This window comes from Theropithecus gelada, chromosome 19, assembly GCF_003255815.1.
Source record: "Theropithecus gelada isolate Dixy chromosome 19, Tgel_1.0, whole genome shotgun sequence".
In the NCBI taxonomy this organism is placed as follows: domain Eukaryota; kingdom Metazoa; phylum Chordata; class Mammalia; order Primates; family Cercopithecidae; genus Theropithecus; species Theropithecus gelada.
The window spans coordinates 32,047,129-32,066,089 of NC_037687.1; the positions used below are offsets into that span (position 1 = coordinate 32,047,129).

At 49.7% G+C, this 18,961-nt stretch overlaps 1 protein-coding gene across 4 annotated transcripts in view; it reads left to right on the forward strand.

The window, feature by feature from the left end:
* NLRP2 (NLR family pyrin domain containing 2) overlaps positions 1-18,961 on the forward strand; it is a 28,314-nt gene that overhangs the window by 2,782 nt on the left and 6,571 nt on the right. For 2 of the 4 annotated variants that reach the window (XM_025367490.1, XM_025367492.1), the window contains 8 exons: positions 1,417-1,461; positions 4,364-4,435; positions 7,567-7,635; positions 8,116-9,685; positions 10,966-11,136; positions 13,218-13,382; positions 17,032-17,202; positions 17,500-17,670. In XM_025367490.1, the coding sequence (XP_025223275.1) occupies positions 1,417-1,461; positions 4,364-4,435; positions 7,567-7,635; positions 8,116-9,685; positions 10,966-11,136; positions 13,218-13,382; positions 17,032-17,202; positions 17,500-17,670 (2,434 nt within the window). The remainder of the gene's footprint in view (positions 1-1,416; positions 1,462-4,363; positions 4,436-7,566; positions 7,636-8,115; positions 9,686-10,965; positions 11,137-13,217; positions 13,383-17,031; positions 17,203-17,499; positions 17,671-18,961) is intronic. The other 2 variants (XM_025367491.1, XM_025367493.1) reach the window with 2 other exon arrangements.

Here is an 18,961-nt window from a genome sequence, read left to right on the forward strand (position 1 = left end):
GTTTTTTTTTTTTTTTTTTTTTTTGAGACGGAGTCTCGCTCTGTGGCCCAGGCTGGAGTGCAGTGGCCGGATCTCAGCTCACTGGAAGCTCCGCCTCCCGGGTTCCCGCCATTCTCCCGCCTCAGCCTCCGAGTAGCTGGGACCACAGGCGCCCGCCACCTCACCCGGCTAGTTTTTTGTATTTTTTAGTAGAGATGGGGTTTCACCGTGGTCTCGATCTCCTGACCTTGTGATCCGCCCGCCTCAGCCTCCCAAAGTGCTGGGATTACAGGCGTGAGCCACCGCGCCCGACCTGTTTTTTTTTTTTTTTTTGGTTTTTTTGAGACGAAGTTTCACTCTTAGCGCCCAGGCTAGAGTAGAATGTCACGGTCTCGGCTCACTGCAACCTCCACCTCCCGGGAGGGAGCGATTCTCCTGCCTCAGCCTCCCAAGCAGCTGGGATTACAGGCGCCTACCACCACGCTCGCTAATTTTTGTATTCTAGTAGAGATGGGGCTTCACCATGTGGGCCAGACTGATCTCAAACTCCCGATCTCAGGTGATCTGCCCACCTCGGCCTCCCAGTGTTGGGATTACAGGCGTGAGCCACCATGCCCAGCCGAGGGTTTTTACCTCTAGCTGGCCTCCGGAGGTTACAAGTTTGAAAATAGGAGAAGACAACCCAGAGAGTTGTAAACTTAAGAGGGTCGGGGCTCTGAAAAAGATGCAGAGTTTCTTTCTGTGCCGATCGCGCTCACACAAACATGGTGAATGTTCCTAAAACCCGCCAGACTTTCTGTGAGGTGTGGCAAGCACCATCCCCACAGAGTGACACAGGGCAAGGATTTTGTGCCCAGGGGAAGCAGTGTTGTGGCAGGAAGCAGAGTGATTACGGTGAGCAGACTAAGCCAATTTTCTGGAAAAAGGCTAAAACTACAAAGAAGATTGTGCTAAGGCTCGAGTGCGTTGAGCCTATCTGCAGATCTAAGGATGCTGGCTAAAAGATACAAGCGGCCAGGAGCGGTGGCTCATGCCTGTAATCCCAGCACTTTGGGAGGCCAAGGTAGACGGATCATGATGTCAGGAGTTTGAGACCAGCCTGGCCAAAATGGTGAAACCCCATCTGTACTAAAAATATAAAACTTAGCCAGGCATGGTGGTGCGTGCCTGTAGTCCCAGCTACTCAGGAGGCTGAGGCGGCAGAATCACTTGAACCTGGGAGACGGAGGTTGCAGTGAGCCAAGATCTTGCCATTCCAGCCTGGGTAACAGAGTGAGACTATCTCAAAAAAAAAAAAAAATGCAAGCATTTTGAACTGGGAGGATATAAAAGACCAAGTGATCCAGTTCTAAGTGTTGTCTTTTATGAAGGTGATAAAATCTTGAGTTTATATTAAAATGCAAATCTCCCCCCCCCCGCTCCGTTTTCCTTTTTCAGAAGCAGCTTTGAAATCATTTAATAAAAACAAGCCTTTATCATTAGGTAAGTTACTCATTTACGACTTTTATTCTTCATGTGAGATTTGGGGACTTGGGGCTTTGTTTTAAGAAGAGGCTGCTGACTACTAAGAATGTAAAGAAATGCCGGACTTCTCATCCCTGCTCCCAGGACGGAGCCGGTCACACAGGTGGGTAGCAGTAAGCCCTGGGAAGCTGAAACACGATAGCATTTGTTGGAAATCTATAAATACATACAAAGTGGGGAAGGGTAAGCTTGGCCTTTGAAACTGGATAAGCTAGAGACTTTTCTTTTTTGAGATGGAGCCTTGCTCTGTCGCCTAGGCTGGAGTGCAGTGGCACAATCTCAGCTGACTGCAACCTCCGCCTCCCGGCTTCAAGCAATTCTCCTGCCTCAGCCTCTGGAGTAGCTGGGATTACAGGCACCCACCACCAGGCCTGGCTAGATTTTTGTGGTTTTTATAGAGATGTATAGAGATGAGGTTTCACTATGTTGGCCGGGCTGGTCTTGAACTCCTGACCTCAAGTGATCTGCCCACCTCAGCCTCCCAAAGTGCTGGAATTGTAGGCGTGAGTGAGTTACCACACCTGGCTTTTTTTTTTTTTTTTTTGAAACGGGACTTCACTCTGTCACTTAGGCTGGAGTGCAGTGGTGCAATCATGGCTCACTGCAGCCCTGACCACCCAGGCTTAGGCGATCCTCCTGCCTCAGCCTCCTGAGTAGCTGGAACCACAGGCACTTGCCACCCCACCTGGCTAATTTTTTCACTTTTTGTAGAGACAGGGTCTTGCTATGTTGCCCAGGCTGGTCTCGAATTACTAAACTTAATCAGTCCTCCCACCTTATCCTCCCAAAGTGCTGGGGTACAGGTGTGAGCCATGACACCTGGCCCTTACCAGCTATTTATATCCTGAAGATTTTTTTTTTGAGATGGGTTCTTGCTCTGTTGCCCTGGCTTGATTGCGGTGGCACAATCATAGCTCATTGCAGCCTCAACCTTCCAGGCTCCAGAGATCCTCTTACCTCAGACTCCTGAGTAGCTGGAACTACAGGTGTGCCCTGCCACACCTGACTAATATTTGTATTTTTGGTGGGGACAGTTTCACTGTGTTGCCAGATACGGTGTCAAACTCCTGGTCTCAAGTGATCCTCCCACCTTGGCCTCCCAGAGTGCTGGGGTTACAGACATGATTCACCACACCTGGCCATGAAGACTTTTTATTTTATTATTATTATTTTTTTTATTTTTATTTTTTTGACAAAGTCTCACTCTTTTGCCCAGGATGGAATGCAGTGGCATGATCTTGGCTCACTGTAACCTCTGACCTCTGCCTCCCAGGTTCAAGCGATTCTCTTGCCGCAGCCTCCAGAGTAGCTGGGATTACAGGCACCCGCCACCACACCCAGCTAATTTTTGTAATTTTAGTAGAGACAGGAGTTCACCATGTTCGTCAGGCTGGTCTCGAACTCCTGACCTCGTGATCCACCTGCCTCAGCCTCCCAAAGTGCTGGGATTATAGGTGTGAGCCACTGCGCCCAGCCTCATGAAGACCTTTTTTGAGACAGTCTGGCTCTGTCACCCAGGCTAGAGTACAGTGGTACAATCTCACTGCAGCCTCCGCCTCCCAGGTTCAAGAGATTTCTCCTGCCTCAGTCTCCCTAGGAGCTGGGATTACAGGCGCCTACCACCACGCCTGGCTAATTTTCGTATTTTCAGTAGAGACAGGGTTTCACCATGTTGGCCAGGCTGGTCTCGAACTCCTGGCCTCAAGTGATCTGTCTGCCTCGGCCTCACAACGTGCTGGGATTACAGGCGTGCACCACCGCGCCTGGTGGTGAAGACTCTAAAGGCTCTTCTCAGACCAGCCTTTGTCCTGAGGGTCACATGCCCGTGTCCAGCTGCCTCCCCAGCATCGTTTCAGGAGTTCCACGGACTCGCCCCTTCATTATCCAGGGTTAAGCTGCAGATACTAGGATTCCACCTTGTTCTTTTTTTTTTTTTTTTTTTTTTGAGATGGAGTCTCACTTGCTTTGTTGCCAGGCTGGAGTGCAGTGGTGCAATCGTGGCTCACTTCAGTCTCCGCCTCCTGGGTTCAAGCAATTCCCCTGCCTCAGCCTCCCAAGTACCTGGGACTACAGTTGCTCACCACCATGCCCGGCTAATTTTTTGTGTTTTAGTAGAGATGGGGCTTCACCCTACCTGTTGGCCAGGATGGTCTCAATCTCCTGACTTAATGATCCACCTGCCTCGGCCTCCCAAAGTGTTGGGATTACAGGCGTGAGCCACTGCATGAGACCGATTCCACCTTGTACTTATATTCTTTCCCAGTTCATTTTAAATTTATCTACCTCATCAGAAACTAGGGAGTTAGGCCCCGCAGACAGATAACCTGAGGTTGGGACTTGAGACCAGCCTGACCAACATGGAGAAACCCTGTCTGTACTAAAAATACAAAATTAGCCGGACATGGTGACGCATGCCCGTCGTCCCAGCTACTCAGGAGGCTGAGGCAGGAGAATCACTTCAACCCAGGAGGCAGAGGTTGCAGTGAGCCGAGATCGCGCCACCGCACTCCAGCCCGGGCAACAAGAGCGAAATTCTGTCTCAAGAAAAATTAGGCAGTTAGTCCTCAAAGCCTTTCCCGTGACCTTATGCGTGAGTACTCTGTGTGTGTCTGTGTGTCTGTTTTTCACACCTTGAGTTCTGAACTTTTAGAATTCGCACCAGAAAGGCACCTAAACCTGGGATCATGGCCTAATGTACTTGCACTTTTACATCCAGTACCTCGTCAACATCCTTTTTAGTAATCTAGTAAATTACCTCATCTAGGCTTAACTATTGAGACTCAGTGGTCGCACTTGAGCCATCTTGGAGGCCCACTGCCAGCACAGCAACAGGCCAGTAATGCCCCCGCTTTTTCTTCAGGGATAACACGGAAAGAAAGAGAACCTGTAGACGTGGAGGAAATGCTGGAGCGTTTCAAAGCAGGAACACTAGGTGGGTGACAGGACCTCCGATGCTGGAGTCAGCTGAGGGAAGCTGCCCCTTCTTGCTGCTTTCTCCTGTTCCTTTTAAGAACCCTGTCTCTTTCCGATCTTTTCCTCCACTATTCTTAATCTGCCTGCTGTCTCCTGGAGAATTCCAGCCTCCCTTCCATAAGCATAGTGGGCAGAACAAATGTTGCGGAGAATTAGAACCAGTCTGTAGAAAGTTAGGAGCATGGTGCAGTTTTGTTTTTGTTTTGAGATGGAGTTTCTCTGTCGCCCAGGCTGGAATGCAGTGGTGCGATCTCTGCTCACTGCAACCTCCACCTCCCAGGTTCAAGCGATTCTCCTGACCCTCCTGCCTCAGCCTCCTGAGTAGCTGGGATTGCAGGTGTCTACCACCACACCCAGCTAATTTTTTTTTTTTTTTTGAGGCGAAGTCTTGTTCTTGTCATCCAGGCTGGAGTACAGTGGTATCATCCCTGTTCACTGCAGCCTCTGCCTCCCAGGTTCAAGTGATTCTCCTACCTCAGCCTCCCAAGTAGCTGGGATTACAGGTGCATGCCACCAAGCCCAGCTAATTTTTTCTTTTTTTGTATTTTTAGTAGAGACAGGTTTCACCATCTCAGTCAGGCTGGTCTCGAACTCCTGACCTCAAGAGATCTGCCCCCTTCAGCCTCCCAAAGTGCTGGGATCACAGGCATGAGCCACAGCACGCGGCCTTCTTGAAATTCTTTACAAGTTGACAGGTGGCCAGGCACGGTAGCTCACGCCTGTAATCTCCCAGCACTTTGGGAGGCTGAGGCGGGTGGATCGTGAGTTCAAGAGATTGAGACCATCCTGGCCAACATGGTGAAACCCTGTCTCTACTAAAAATACAAAAATTAGCTGGGTGTGGTGGCGCGTACTTGTAGTCCCAGCTACTCAGAAGGCTGAGGCAGGAGAATCCCTTGAACCTGGGAGGCGGAGGTTGTAGTGAGCTGAGATCGTGCCGCTGTACTCCAGCCTGGTGATAGAGCGAGACTCCGTCTCAAAAAAAATTGACAGGTATAAATGTATTTATGGTACATTGTTCAGACAACTTTAAACAACTCAGAAAATTGAGTCTTATGGGTAGGTGACTTGTCTAAGCTGACTTTGTGATCAGGTTTTTTCTTTTGTTTTTTTTTTTTTTTTCTCAAAATGGAGTCTCACTGTGTCACGCAGGCTGGAGTCCAGTGGCTTGATCTCGGCTCACTGCAATCTCTGCCTCCCAGGTTCTAAGGGATGTTTCTGCCGCAGCCTCCCCAGGTACTGGGACTACTAGGTGCCCACCACTATGCCTGGCTGACTTTTGTGTTTTTAGTACAGATAGTCTCCCCAGGGTAGCCAGGTTGGTCTGGAACTCCTAACCTCAAGTAATCTGCCTACCTGGGTCTCCCAAAGTGCTAGGATTACAGGTGGGAGCTACCACACCCAGCCTGTGATCAGTTTAAGATCAGCCTTGCTTACTCTCACGTTCCCTTTTATCTTCCTGGTAGCATTTTTGTTTTGTCTTCAGAGTTTCTCCCTTGTCGCCCAGGCTGGAGTGCAATGGCGTGATCTTGGCTCACCACAATCTCCACCTCCCAGGTTCAAGCGATTCTCCTGCCTCAGCCTCCCAAGTAGCTGGGATTATAGGCGCCCACCACCACATCTGGCTAATTTTTTTTTTTTTTTAGTAGACATAGGGTCTCGCCGTGTTTGTCAGGCTGGTCTCAAACTCCTGACCTCAGGTGATCCACCTGCCTCGGCCTCCCAAAGTGCTAGGATTACAGGTGTAAGCCACTGTACCTAGCCCACATTGACTTTTGATAGAGCAAGTATTTCTTGTTACGGCTCTGTAGAATAGAGGTGAGTAACTTGGTTGAAGGAATCGTTTGCCCTGTTCATCTCTCTAGACATGGCCAATGTCATTCCCAGCACACAATCTTGACAAAGAATTCCAGTGAGACTGGGGGCACTGTGGAGCCTGCTGTCTGTCATGCTTCAGCAGGAAATGGGGGTGAATAGTGCTTGGTGGCACGACGGGTAAAGAAATTTATCAAGACAATCGTAGGTAAAGAAAGGCAGGTTTATTGGAGAAAGTAGGAGAAGACATTGGCAGACCACAGCAGGCAGGCTGTCACGAGAGAAGCTCACTGCCAGGAGACCACAGCTTCCTGCAGATTTTATAGAATAGGGCTTGGGCTGATGGATAAGGTCAAGTCAACAGGCGGTTTGACTTGACATCTTCCTTCAGCAGACGTGTTTGATAATCTGAGGCGTTTCATGACAAGCAGGGAGTTTGTGAGCAGCTGTGTGTGTGATCTGGTCAGGAAGGCTAAACATCTTGGACCATATCTCCTGGACCATAAAAGCAGACCTGGCCCGGCGCAGTGGTTCACGCCTGTAATCCCAGCACTTTGGGAGGCTGAGGTGGGTGGATCACCTGAGGTCAGTAGTTCTAGACTGGCCTGGCCAACATGACGAAACCCCGTCTCTACTAAAAATACAAAAATTAGCCAGATGCAGTGGCGCATGTCTGTAATCCCAGCTACTCGGGAGGCTGAAGCAGGAGAATCACTTGAACCCGGGAAGCGGAGGTTGCAGTGAGCCAAGATTGCGCCACTGCACTCCAGCCTGGGCGACAGCGAGACTGTCTCAAAAAAAAAAAAAAAACCTGTAGCTGACCTGTTTCCTCTTGTTTGTATGTTCTAAACCATCGAAGAAAGCTTGTTTTATTGAGATGGAGTATTGCTCTGTTGCCCAGGCTGGAGCGCTGGATCTCTTACTGCAACCTCCACCTCCCAGGTTCAAGCAATTCTCACGCCTCTCAGCCTCCCAAGTAGCTGTGCACCACTACGCCTGGCTACTTTTTGCATTTTTAGTAAAGACGGGGTTTCTCTGTGTTGGCCAGGCTGGTCTGGAACTCCTGAGCTCAAGTGATCCGCCCACCTCAGCTTCCCAAAGTGCTGGGATTAGAGACATGAGCCGTCACACCTGGCCAGAAAACATATTTGTAGCTCACTTGCTTTATCTGTTTCTCCAGCTGGTCCTGGTAGCTTCACTCCTTTTCCCTCATTGGGACTCCACAGGAAATACACCTGATTTTGTGTCACGTTCACATGAGTTTGTATTTTGTAGAGTGCACAGAAACAGAGGAAGACGTCACCGTCCTGACTGAAGTCTTCAAAGTCAAAGGAAAAAAGTCAGGTCTGTACCGTATCTTCCTGCAGTGAGGTTGGGATCAGGTTTCTCTTTATAAACTTGAAGTCCTCTTAACTTTCCTATGTAACACAAAGCGTTTATGTATGTATGTATGTATATATGTATGTATTGAGACACAGTTTCACTCTTGTTGCCCAGGCTGGAGTGCCATGGCATGATCTCTGCTCACTGCAACCTCCGTCTCCCATGTTCAAGCAATTCTGCCTCAGCCTCCCGAGTAGCTGGGAATACAGGCGTGCTCCACCACACCCAGCTAACTTATTTTTTAGTAGAGACAAGGTTTCTTCATGTTGGTCAGGCTGGTCTTGAACTCCCAACCTCAGGTGATCGGCCTGTCTCGGCCTCCCAAAGGGCTGGGATTACAAGTGTGAGCCACCGCACCCAGCCAACACAAGGCATTTTGTTGTTCTGGTTTTCCCTATGGATAACTGATTACATCCTCTCTCCCTTCCCTCCTCACCAAAGATAACGAGGATAGGTACAGGTTTATACTGAAGACGAAGTTCCGGGAGATGTGGCAGAGCTGGCCTGGAGACAGCAAAGAGGTCCATGTTATGGCTGAGAGATACAGGATGCTGATCCCATTCAGCAACCCCAGGGTGCTTCCCGGGCCCTTCTCACACACAGTGGTGCTGCACAGTCCTGCAGGCCTTGGGAAAACCACGCTGGCCAATAAACTAATGCTGGACTGGACAGAGGACAACCTCATCCAGAAATTCAAATACGCTTTCTACCTCAGCTGCAGGGAGCTCAGCCGCCTGGGCCCGTGCAGTTTTGCAGAGATGGTCTTCAGGGACTGGCCTGAACTGCAGGATGACATTCCACACATCCTAGCCCAAGCACAGAAAATCTTGTTCGTGATTGACGGTTTTGATGAGCTGGGAGCCCCACCTGGGGCGCTGATCCAGGACATCTGCGGGGACTGGACGCAGCAGAAGCCGGTGCCGGTCCTCCTGGGGAGTTTGCTGAAGAGGAAGATGTTACCCAAGGCAACCCTGCTGGTCACCACGCGGCCCAGGGCCCTGAGGGACCTCCGGTTCGTGGCAGAGCAGCCGATCTACATAAGGGTGGAGGGGTTCCTGGAGTCGGACAGGAGGGCCTATTTCCTGAGACACTTTGGAGACGAGGACCAAGCCATGCGTGCCTTTGAGCTGATGAGGAGCAACGCGGCCCTGTTCCAGCTGGGCTCGGCGCCCGCGGTGTGCTGGATCGTGTGCACGACTCTGAAGCTGCAGATGGAGAAGGGGGAGGACCCGGCCCCCACCTGCCTCACCAGCACGGGGCTGTTCCTGCGCTTCCTCTGCAGCCAGTTCCCGCAGGGCGCACAGCTCTGGGGCGCGCTGCGGGCGCTGAGCCTCCTGGCCGCGCAGGGTTTGTGGGCGCAGATGTCCGTGCTCCACGGAGAGGACCTGGAAAGCGCTGGGGTGCAGGAGTCCGACCTCCGCCTGTTCCTGGACAGAGACATCCTCCGCCAGGACAGAGTCTCCAAAGGCTGCTACTCCTTCATCCACCTCAGCTTCCAGCAGTTTCTCACTGCGCTGTTCTACGCCCTGGAGAAGGAGGAGGAGGAGGACAGGGACGGCCATGCCTGGGACATTGGGAACGTGCAGAAGCTGCTTTCCAGAGAAGAAAGACTCAAGAACCCCGACCTGATCCAGGCAGGACGCTTCTTATTCGGCCTGGCTAATGAGAAGAGAGTCAAGGAGTTGGAGGCCACCTTTGGCTGCCGGATGTCACCAGAGATCAAACAGGAATTGCTGCGATGCGATATAAGTCGTAAGAATGGACATTCCACCATGGCAGACCTGAAGGAGCTCCTCTGCTGTCTGTACGAGTCTCAGGAGGACGAGCTGGTGAAGGAGGTGATGGCTCAGTTCAAAGAAATATCCCTGCACTTAAATGCAGTAGACATGGCGCCGTCTTCATTCTGCTTCAAGCACTGTCCAAACTTGCAGAAAATGTCACTGCAGGTGATAAAAAAGGAGACGCTCCCAGAGAATGTCGCTGCGTCTGAATCCAATGCTGAGGCTGAGAGGTAGGAACCTTTCACTCGACTGGTTGTTTAGCCTCATCCCATGCGCCCTTAGGAAGAGGCCAGAGCCTCCTATGTGCTGTGGCTTAGGGTCAGGAATTCCCTCTTTTTGGACTCTTTTTTTTTTTTTTTTTTTTTTTGAGACAGAGTCTTGCTCTGTCACCCAGGCTGGAGCGCAGTGGCACGATCTTGGCTCACTGCAACCTCTGCCTCCCAGGTTCAAGCGATTCTCCTGCCTCAGCCTCCTGAGTAGCTGGGACTACAGGTACCTGTCACCATGCCCGGCTAGTTTTTGTATTTTTAGTAGAGACAGAGTCTCGCCATGTTGGCCAGTCTGGTCTTGAACTCCTCCTGACCTCAGGTGATCCACCTGCCTCAGCCTCCCAAAGTGGGAATACAGGCATGATTCACCGTGCCCAGCCCAAATATCTATTTTTTAAGGCAGGGTCTTGCTCTGTTGCTCAGGCTGGAGTACAATGGTGCAATCATAGCTGACTGCAGCTTCAAACTTCTGGGCTCAAGTGATGCTCCTGAGTACCTGGGATGACAGGTATTAGGTGTGTACCATTGTGCTCAGCTAACTTAAGTGACTTTTTTTTTTTGAAAGAGAATCTCACTATGTTGCCCAGGCTGGTCTTGAACTCTCAAAGCACTGGGATCACAGACATGAGGTACCATACACCCTGCCTAAATATTTTTTATTGACATGTATATTCACGATTTTTGTTGTTGTTGTTGTTGAGACAACGTTTCACTCTTTTGCCCAGGTTGGAGTGAAGTGGCTCGATCTCAGCTCACTGCAACCTCCACCCCACCAGGTTCAATGATTCTCCTGCCTCAGCCTCACGAGTAGCTGGGATTACCTCCACCCACAACCACGCCCGGCTAATTTTTGTACTTTTAGCAGAGACAAGGTTTCACCATGTTGGCCAGGCTGGTCTCGAACTCCTGACCTCAGGTGATCCCACCACCTCAGCCTCACAAAGCACTAGGATTACAGGCATGAGCCACCGTGCCCGGCCTGTATTCTTTTATCAATGATGTGCTTAGCATTTTAACTTATTTTTACCCTCTGTTGGATTTTTTTGTGTAAGAGTAGGTTCTTTCTTCTGTGATGCTTCTTGGGTGTTGAGTTGTCTGATGGTGGTGCCAAAAGATTAAATGGTCCAGCTTTCAGTTACACTTATTTCTACTTATTTGTTAGGGGTATATGCCCAGAGAAACCCTAAATACTTCAGCCATGATGAACCTACATTGATGTAACCCCTTTCTCTTCCCTGTAGATCCCAGGATGATCAGGACATGCTTCCTTTCTGGCCGGACCTTTGTTCCATATTTGGCTCAAATAAGGATCTGATGAGTCTAGAAATCAATAATAGCTTTCTGAGTGCCTCCCTAGTAAAGATCCTGTGTGAACAGATAGCCTCTGACAACTGTCATCTCCAGAGACTGGTGTAAGTAGACACTAATTCATGAACTAAAATCCTAAGGGTGTGAAAATGTTACAATTTTAATATTGGAACAATATTCAAATTCCTGTCATAGACTTTTTTGAGATGGAGTCTCGCTTGACGCCCAGGCTGGAGTGCTGGAGTGCAGTGGCACAATCTCGGCTCACTTGCAAGTTCCACCTCCCGGGTTCATGCCATTCTCCTGGTTCAGCCTCCCAAGTAGCTGGGACTACAGGCGCCCACCACCATGCCCGGCTAATTTTTTGTGTTTTTAGCAGAGACGGGGTTTCACTGTGTTAGCCAGGATGATCTCGATCTCCTGACCTCGTGATCCGCCCGTCTCGGCCTCCCAAAGTGCTGGGATTACAGGCGTGAGCCACCGCACCCGGCCCGTAGACTCTTAAGTGCTCAAGACACAGAGAATTGAGAGTCCTGTCCTTAAATTTGTCTCGTGGGATAATCATAGAAAGTAATTTTTAGGGGTTGGGCACGGTGGCTCACACCTGTAATTCCAACACTTTGGGAGGCCGAGGCAGACAGATCACTTGAGGTCAGGAGTTCCAGACCAGCCTAGCCAAGATGGCAAAACCCCGCCTCTACTAAAAATACAAATATTATCCGGGCGTGGTGGCGGGCGCCTGTAATACCAGCTGCTTCGGAGGCTGAGGTAAGAGTCGCTTGAGTCCAGGAGGTGGAGTTTGCATGCAGTGAGCTGAGATCGCGCCACTGTGCTCCAGCCTGCGCGACAGAGTGAGACTCCATCTCAAAAAAAAGAACAATCTATATAAAGATTTAAAATAAAAAAATTAAACATGGAAAAAATAGTCTAAATATATTGAGCCCCTAGTTTCTATTTAAGTACAACATAGGTATAAGGGGTGGCCTGCCCCTCCACACCTGTGGGCGTTTCTCGTTAGGTGGAACGAGAGACTTGAGAAAAGAAATGAGACACAGAGGCAAAGCATAGACAAAGAAAAAGTGGGCCCAGAGGACCCACGCCGGCACCGGTCTCTGAGTTCCCTTAGTATTTATTGATAATTATCTTTACCATCTTAAAGATAAGGGAGTGGCAGGACAATAGGATCATTGTAGGGAGGAAATCAGCAGTAAGACATAGGAACAAAAATCTCTGTGACATGAATAAATGTAAAGGAAAATGCTGTGCCTTGAGATGCATATGCAAATGTCTCCATAAACCTTTTAGCAGCATTGTTTCAGCCTATCACATGGGGAGAAACCTTGGACAATACCTAGCTTGCCTAGGCAGAGGTCCCAGGTGGTGTACGTGTCCCTGGGTAGTTGAAATTAAGAGAATGGTGATGACCTTTAACCAGCAAGCTGCCTTCAGGCACATGTTTAACAAAGACACATCCTGCACAGCCCAAAATCCATTAAACGTTGAGTCACCACTGAAACTAGGCCTCACAAAACCTAAAAAGTTAGCACCAGGTGGCCCTAGATAGGGTCCCACCCTGCCTCGATAGTGTCCCACCCTGATAGGGTCCCACCCTGCCAATTCCGGGAAACAACCTCATGAGGTCCCACCCTGCCAATTCCAGGGGTCTCACCCTGCCTCGAAGTTCCCGGAATCATCAACTCCAGGAAAGAACCTCATAAGGTCCTGCTCTAACCAATTAAACCAAGACCCCTTGCTCAGGCTATAGCTAGACCCAATCATTTTACGCCTTAAGCTTTGTTTGAATTTCGCGCCATAAGCTGTGTTTGAACTTGTGTTTGCCTATATAAACAGCCTGTAACAAGCAGTCGGGGTCCCAGGGCCAACTTAGAGCTTGGGACCCTAGCGCGCTAGTAATAAATAACTCTCTGCTGTGAACCTCGTGTCGGTGATCCTTCGCGGCGACCCCTGCCCAGGAGGGAATCGAGAGTTCGGTTCCAACAACCACAGCACATGTCTCTTGCAAGGACAAGGTTGGGGGTAGGGTCACAGATTAACAGCATCTCAAATACAGAACAAAATGGAGTCTCTCATGTTTACTTCTTTCTATATAGACACAGAAACAGTCTGATCTCTTTCTTTTCCCCGCAGGTATAGACACTCAAGATTTCACTTTTGTTTTCCCTAGGTTCAAAAACGTTTTCCCAGCTGATGCTTATCGGAACCTCTGCCTAGCTCTTCGAGGTCACAAGACTGTAACGCATCTGACCCTGCAAGGCACTGACCAGAAGGATGTGCTTCCCGCCTTGTGTGAGGTCTTGAGACACCCAGAATGTAACCTGCGATATCTCGGGTATATCTCTTCATCGTCAAAATCCTTCGTCATACAAACAGCCACCACAAGCTCATGTGGCAATTTTGTGTGAATGGGAAAAGTTCGTTATTCTGACTAGAAACAGTACTAAAGGCAGATGACCCAGGAGACAGCATGGGCTGAACTTGAGTTTCTACTTGCCTTGAGCAGTAAACAACCTGGACAACCATACGTGAGGACCCTGAATCTGAATCCGAGGAAATTCCCAGAGTCTTTATCTTTTTTTTTTTTTTTTTGATGAAGTCTTGCCCTGTTGCCCAGGCCGAAGTATGATGGCACAATCTTGACTCACTGCAACCTCTGCCCCTCGGGTTCAAGTAATTCTGCCTCAGCCTCCCAAGTAGCTGGGATTACAGGCACCCACAAGGCCCGGCTAACTTCTGTGCTTTTAGTAGAGACTGTTTCGGCACATTTGCCAGACTGGTATTGAACTCATGACCTCAGGTGACTGCCCCCTCTCAGGCTCCCAAAGTGCTGGCATTATAGGCGTGAGCCACCGTGCCCAGCCAGAATCCTTATGTTCCCTTTTTTTTTTTTTTTGAGATGGAGTCTTGCTCTGTCTCCCAGGCTGGAGTGCAATGGTATGATCTCAGCTCATTGCAACCTCTACCTCCTGGGTTCAAGTGATTCTCCTGCCTCAGCCTCCTGAGTAGCTGGGATTACAAGCACGCACCACCATACCTGGTTAATTTTTGTATTCTTAGTAGAAATGAGGTTTTATCACATTGGCCAGGCTGGTCTCGAACTCATGACCCCAGGTGATCCATCCTCCTCGGCTTCCCAAAGTGGGGCGTGAGCCACCGTGCCCAGCCCAGAATCTTTAGCTTCTGTCGGAGATCATTCACCATGGTTCATGCTTCTCCTGTATGATGATTCAGAATACCGGCTTTTGACATTTTTCAAGCAAGATCCCTTGAGGAACATCCAGTTGCCCCTTTTCTGTTAGTCCTCTGGTTTGAGAGCTCTCCCCTTGGGAAGCTCTCCACGTGGCTGCCCAGGTGATGGGAACCATCATGTGTCATGGGGTTCCATGGAGCCTCACTTGGCCACACTGGCATAGTAGGTGGTCACTGGCCTCAAATTGTTCCCCTGGGCCAGGCACAGTAGGTCACGCCTGTGATGCCAGCACCTGGGAGGCTGAGGCAGTGAATCACTTGAAGTCAGGAGTTAGAAACCAGCCTGGTTAACATGGTGAAACCCCGTCTCTACTAATAATACAAAAATTAGCGGGGCGTGTTGGCACACGCCTGTAGTCCCAGTTACTCAGGAGGCGGAGGCAGGAGAATCATTTAAACCTGAGAGGCGGAGGTTGCAGTGAGCTGAGATCACACCACTGCACTCCAGCCTGGTCAACAGTGCGAGACTATCTCAAAAAACAAAAAAAAATCTTGGCCGGGTGCGGTGGCTCATGCCTGTAATCCCAGCACTTCAGGAGGCCAAGGTGGGTGGATCACTTGAGGTCAGGAGTTCAAGACCAGTCTGGCCAAAATGGTGAAACCCCATCTCTACTAAAAATACAAAAATATTAGCCGGGCATGGTGGCAGGCGCCTGTAATCCCAGCTACTCGTGGGGGCTGAGGCTGGAGAATTGCTTGAACCCAGGAGGCAGAGGTTGCAGTGAGCCAAGATCACGCCATTGTACTCCAGCCTGGGCAACAGAGCAAAACTCCATCTCCAGGGTAAAAAAAATTGCTCTGGCTCTACTGATAACGATCCTAGGCTGCTTAATGGGATCTTCTTGTCAGTTGAATGGGATACTGTACATCTCACAGGTATTTGAAGGTTGAAATGAAACCAGATCCAAGCCCATGTATTCAATAGTGGCTGCTGTCGTCACTAACCACTACAATTACCCTCTTTTCTTTGTTACATGAGAATAATGGGGTACAGGGTGATGGGGAACATCGAGTAAATTAAAGATGTGGGTCACTAATCTATTTCTTTTTTTTCTGGAGGTAGTCTTGCTCTGTCTCCCAGGCTGGAGTGCAGTGCCACAATCTTGGTTCACTGCAACCTCGGCCTCCCAGGTTCAAGTGATTCTCCTGCCTCAACTTCCTGAGTAGCTGGGATTACAGGCACCCAGCTGTATTTTTGTATTTCTAGTGTAGACAGGGTTACACCATGCTGGTGGCCAGGGTAGTCTCAAACTCCTGACCTCGGGAATCCCCCACGCCCAGCTAATTTTTTATGTCTTTAGTAGAGACGGGGTTTCACCATGTTGGCCAGGCTGGTCTCGAACTCCTGACCTCAAGTGATCCACCTGCCTTCCAAAATGCTGGGATTACAGCCACGTGCCACCCTGCCCAGCTAATTCTTGTAGTTTTAGGAGAAACGGGGTTTCATCATGTTGTCCTGGCTGGTCTTAAACTCCTCGCCTCATGATCTACCTGCCTTGGCCTGCCAAAGTACTGGGATCACAGGCATGAGCCACCATGCCCAGCCACTCATTTCTTACGAATTTATTCTAACACATTTTCCGGATGAACGCAGAGCACCTTGAAACGTAGGTTAGTGGACTGGGCATGGTGCCTCATACCTGTAATCCCAGTACTTTGGGAGGCCTAGGCTGGTGTATCACTTGAAGTCAGGAGTTTTTGTTGTTTTGAGATGGAGTCTTGCTCTGTCGCCCAGGCTGGACTGCAGTGGAGTGATCTTGGCTCACTGCAACCTCCACCTCCTGGGTTCAATTCTCTTGCCTCAGCCTCCTGAGTAGCTGGGACTACAGGCGTGCGCCACCACGCCCAGCTAATTTTCGTATGTTTAGTAGAGCTGGGGTTTCTCGAACTCCTGACCTCGTGATCTGCCCGCCTCGGCCTCCCAAAGTGTTGGGATTACAGGTGTGCGCCATGGCCCTGGCCAAAGTTAGGAGTTTGAGACCAGGCTGGCCAACATGGTGAAAACCCGTCTCTACTAAAAATACAAAAATTAGCCAGGCAAGATGGCGCGCGCCTGTAATCCCAGCTACTCGGGAGGCTGAGACAGAATTGCTTGAATCCAGGAGGCGGTGGTTGCTGTGAGCTGAGATTATGCCACTACACTCCAGCCTGGGTGACACAGCATAATTCCCTTTCAAAAAAACAAACAATGAAACATAGGTTAGTGGACTCTGCATCCAACATTTGAGTCAGGTTGACTGAGGCTCATGTATTTCCAGCTGATTCCTGGACAATGCTGATGCCACTGGTCTGGGGACCATCCTTTGACAATCACTGCTCCAGATAATTCAAGTCGGGGTGTAACATAACCAGTGAGATATAAATCAAAGACGATTCTGTGGTTAGATTCTCAAGAATAACGTATTCCGCTGGGCACGCTGGCTCACGCCTGTAATCCCAGCACGTTGGGAGACCAAGGCAGGTGGATCGCCTGAGGTCAGGAGTTCGAGACCAGCCTGACCAACGTGGAGAAACCCCGTCTCTACTAAAAATACAAAATGAGCCGGGCGTGGTGGTGCATGCCTGCAATCCCAGCTACTCGGGAGGCTGAGGCAGGAGAATCACTTGAACCCAGGTGGCAGAGGTTGCTGTGAGCCGAGACTGCGCCATTACACTCCAGCCTGGGCAACAAGACTGAGACTCCGTCTCAAAAAAAACACAACAAAAAAAACTTGTTCCCATTTCTCCCACAGGCTGGTGTCTTGTTCTGCTACCACTCAGCAGTGGGCTGATCTCTCCTTGGCCCTTGAAGCCAACCGGTCCCTGATGTGCGTAAACCTCTCCGACAATGAGCTCCTGGATGAGGGTGCCAAGTTGCTGTACACAACTTTGAGGCACCCAAAGTGCTTCCTGCAGAGGTTGTCGTAAGTCTCTCCTTTTCTTCCAGAGCAGCTGTGGTTTCGATCTGGGGCCATAGACGGGGCGTGGTCACGCCGGACTTGGCTGTTTGGAACCTCTCGCTGATGTGAACACCTGCTCCCATGTTTAGATCCAGGCCGATGGCTTGTGAATCTTGTTCTCTCATGCCTGTTCCTTCATAGGATCACCAGCGTGTGACAGAGGGTGGGGCGTTCACAAGAAGGGGCTTTCGGATGCTGGCATTTGGAGATTGGTTGAAGTTGGAAATGTCAACCGTGTTGCCATTTGTGATTCTTTTGCAGGTTGGAAAACTGTCACCTGACAGAAGCCAATTGCAAGGACCTTGCTGCTGTTTTGGTGGTCAGCCGGGAGCTGACACACCTGTGCTTGGCCAAGAACTCCCTCAAGGATACAGGGGTGAAGTTTCTGTGTGAGGGCCTGAGCTACCCCGAGTGTAAACTGCAGGCCTTGGTGTAAGTCTGTGCTGGCTGCCTGAGTGTGTGTGTGTGTGTGTATATAGCCCCCCACCTCCAGGTTCTAGTAGGGTGGTTATGAGAACACTTAATTCCTCTAAATGCCCCAAGCATGATGCTAATGGTTACAACTGGTGAGATCTGGGGAGATGGTGATAGGAAAAAAAGTATAAGTAGTAGTAGTAGTAATATTCTATAGGGATTTGGAGAATGTAGCTGGTTTTCAGGGGGTTTTTTTTTTTTCTCCTCTTTATGCATGTATTTTAGAGATGGGGTCTCGCTCTGTTGCCTAGGCTGGTCTCAAACTCCCGAGCGCAAGAGGTCTGCCTGCCTTGGCCTCCCAAAGTGCTAGGATTACAGGCGTGAGCCATCTCGCCCCACGCTGTGTTTTCTCTTAATTTGTGTTCTTAGACCTCTAATTGTGTAACATAAATTGCATGCAGTTTGGTTGTAAATGGAATTCATTTATTTAATGATTTGCAAATCAGGTAGTCTTCTGGGCCATCGTAGGCTCAGACTCCCAGTGGAAGCTATTGGAAGCTACATGCTCAATATGATCTTCCTGTTAATACTTAAATCACAGGACAGGTGGCCTGGCACAGTGGCTCACGCCTGTAATCCCAGCACCTTGGGAGGCCGAGGCAGGAAGATCACTTGAGGCCAGGAGTTCAAGACCAGCCTGGCCAATATGGTGAAACATCGTCTCTCTACTAAAAATACGAAAATTAGCTGGGGATGGTGGGATATGCCTGTAATCCCAGTTACTCAGGAGGCTAAGGCAGGAGAATCACTTGAACCTGGGAGGTGGAGGTTGCAGTGAGCTGAGATTGCACCACTTCTGTACAGTCTGGGCAATAGAACAAGACACTCTCTCCAAGAAAAATTATAGGACACATCTTTAGAAAGGAATTGAGTTCTGGCACGGTGGCTCACGCCTGTAGTCTCAGCACTTTGGGAGGCCGAGGTGGGCAGATCACCTGAGGTCAGGAGCTTGAGACCAGCCCGACCAACGTGGTGAAACCCTGTCTCTACTAAAAATACAAAAATTAGCCAGGCGTGTGGTGTGGTCTTGTAATCCCAGCTACTTGGGAGGCTGAGGCAGGAGAATCACTTGAAGCCAGGAGGCAGAGCTTGCAGGGAGCCAAGATCGTGCCAGCCTGGGCAACAGAACAAGATTGTCTCAAAAAATAAAAAATAAAACTGTCTGCACTGATGGTTTCCGTTCAGAGATTCGATTTTGTGTTAACATCTCTGGTATTTTTTTTTTTTCTTTTTTTTTTTTTTTTTTTTT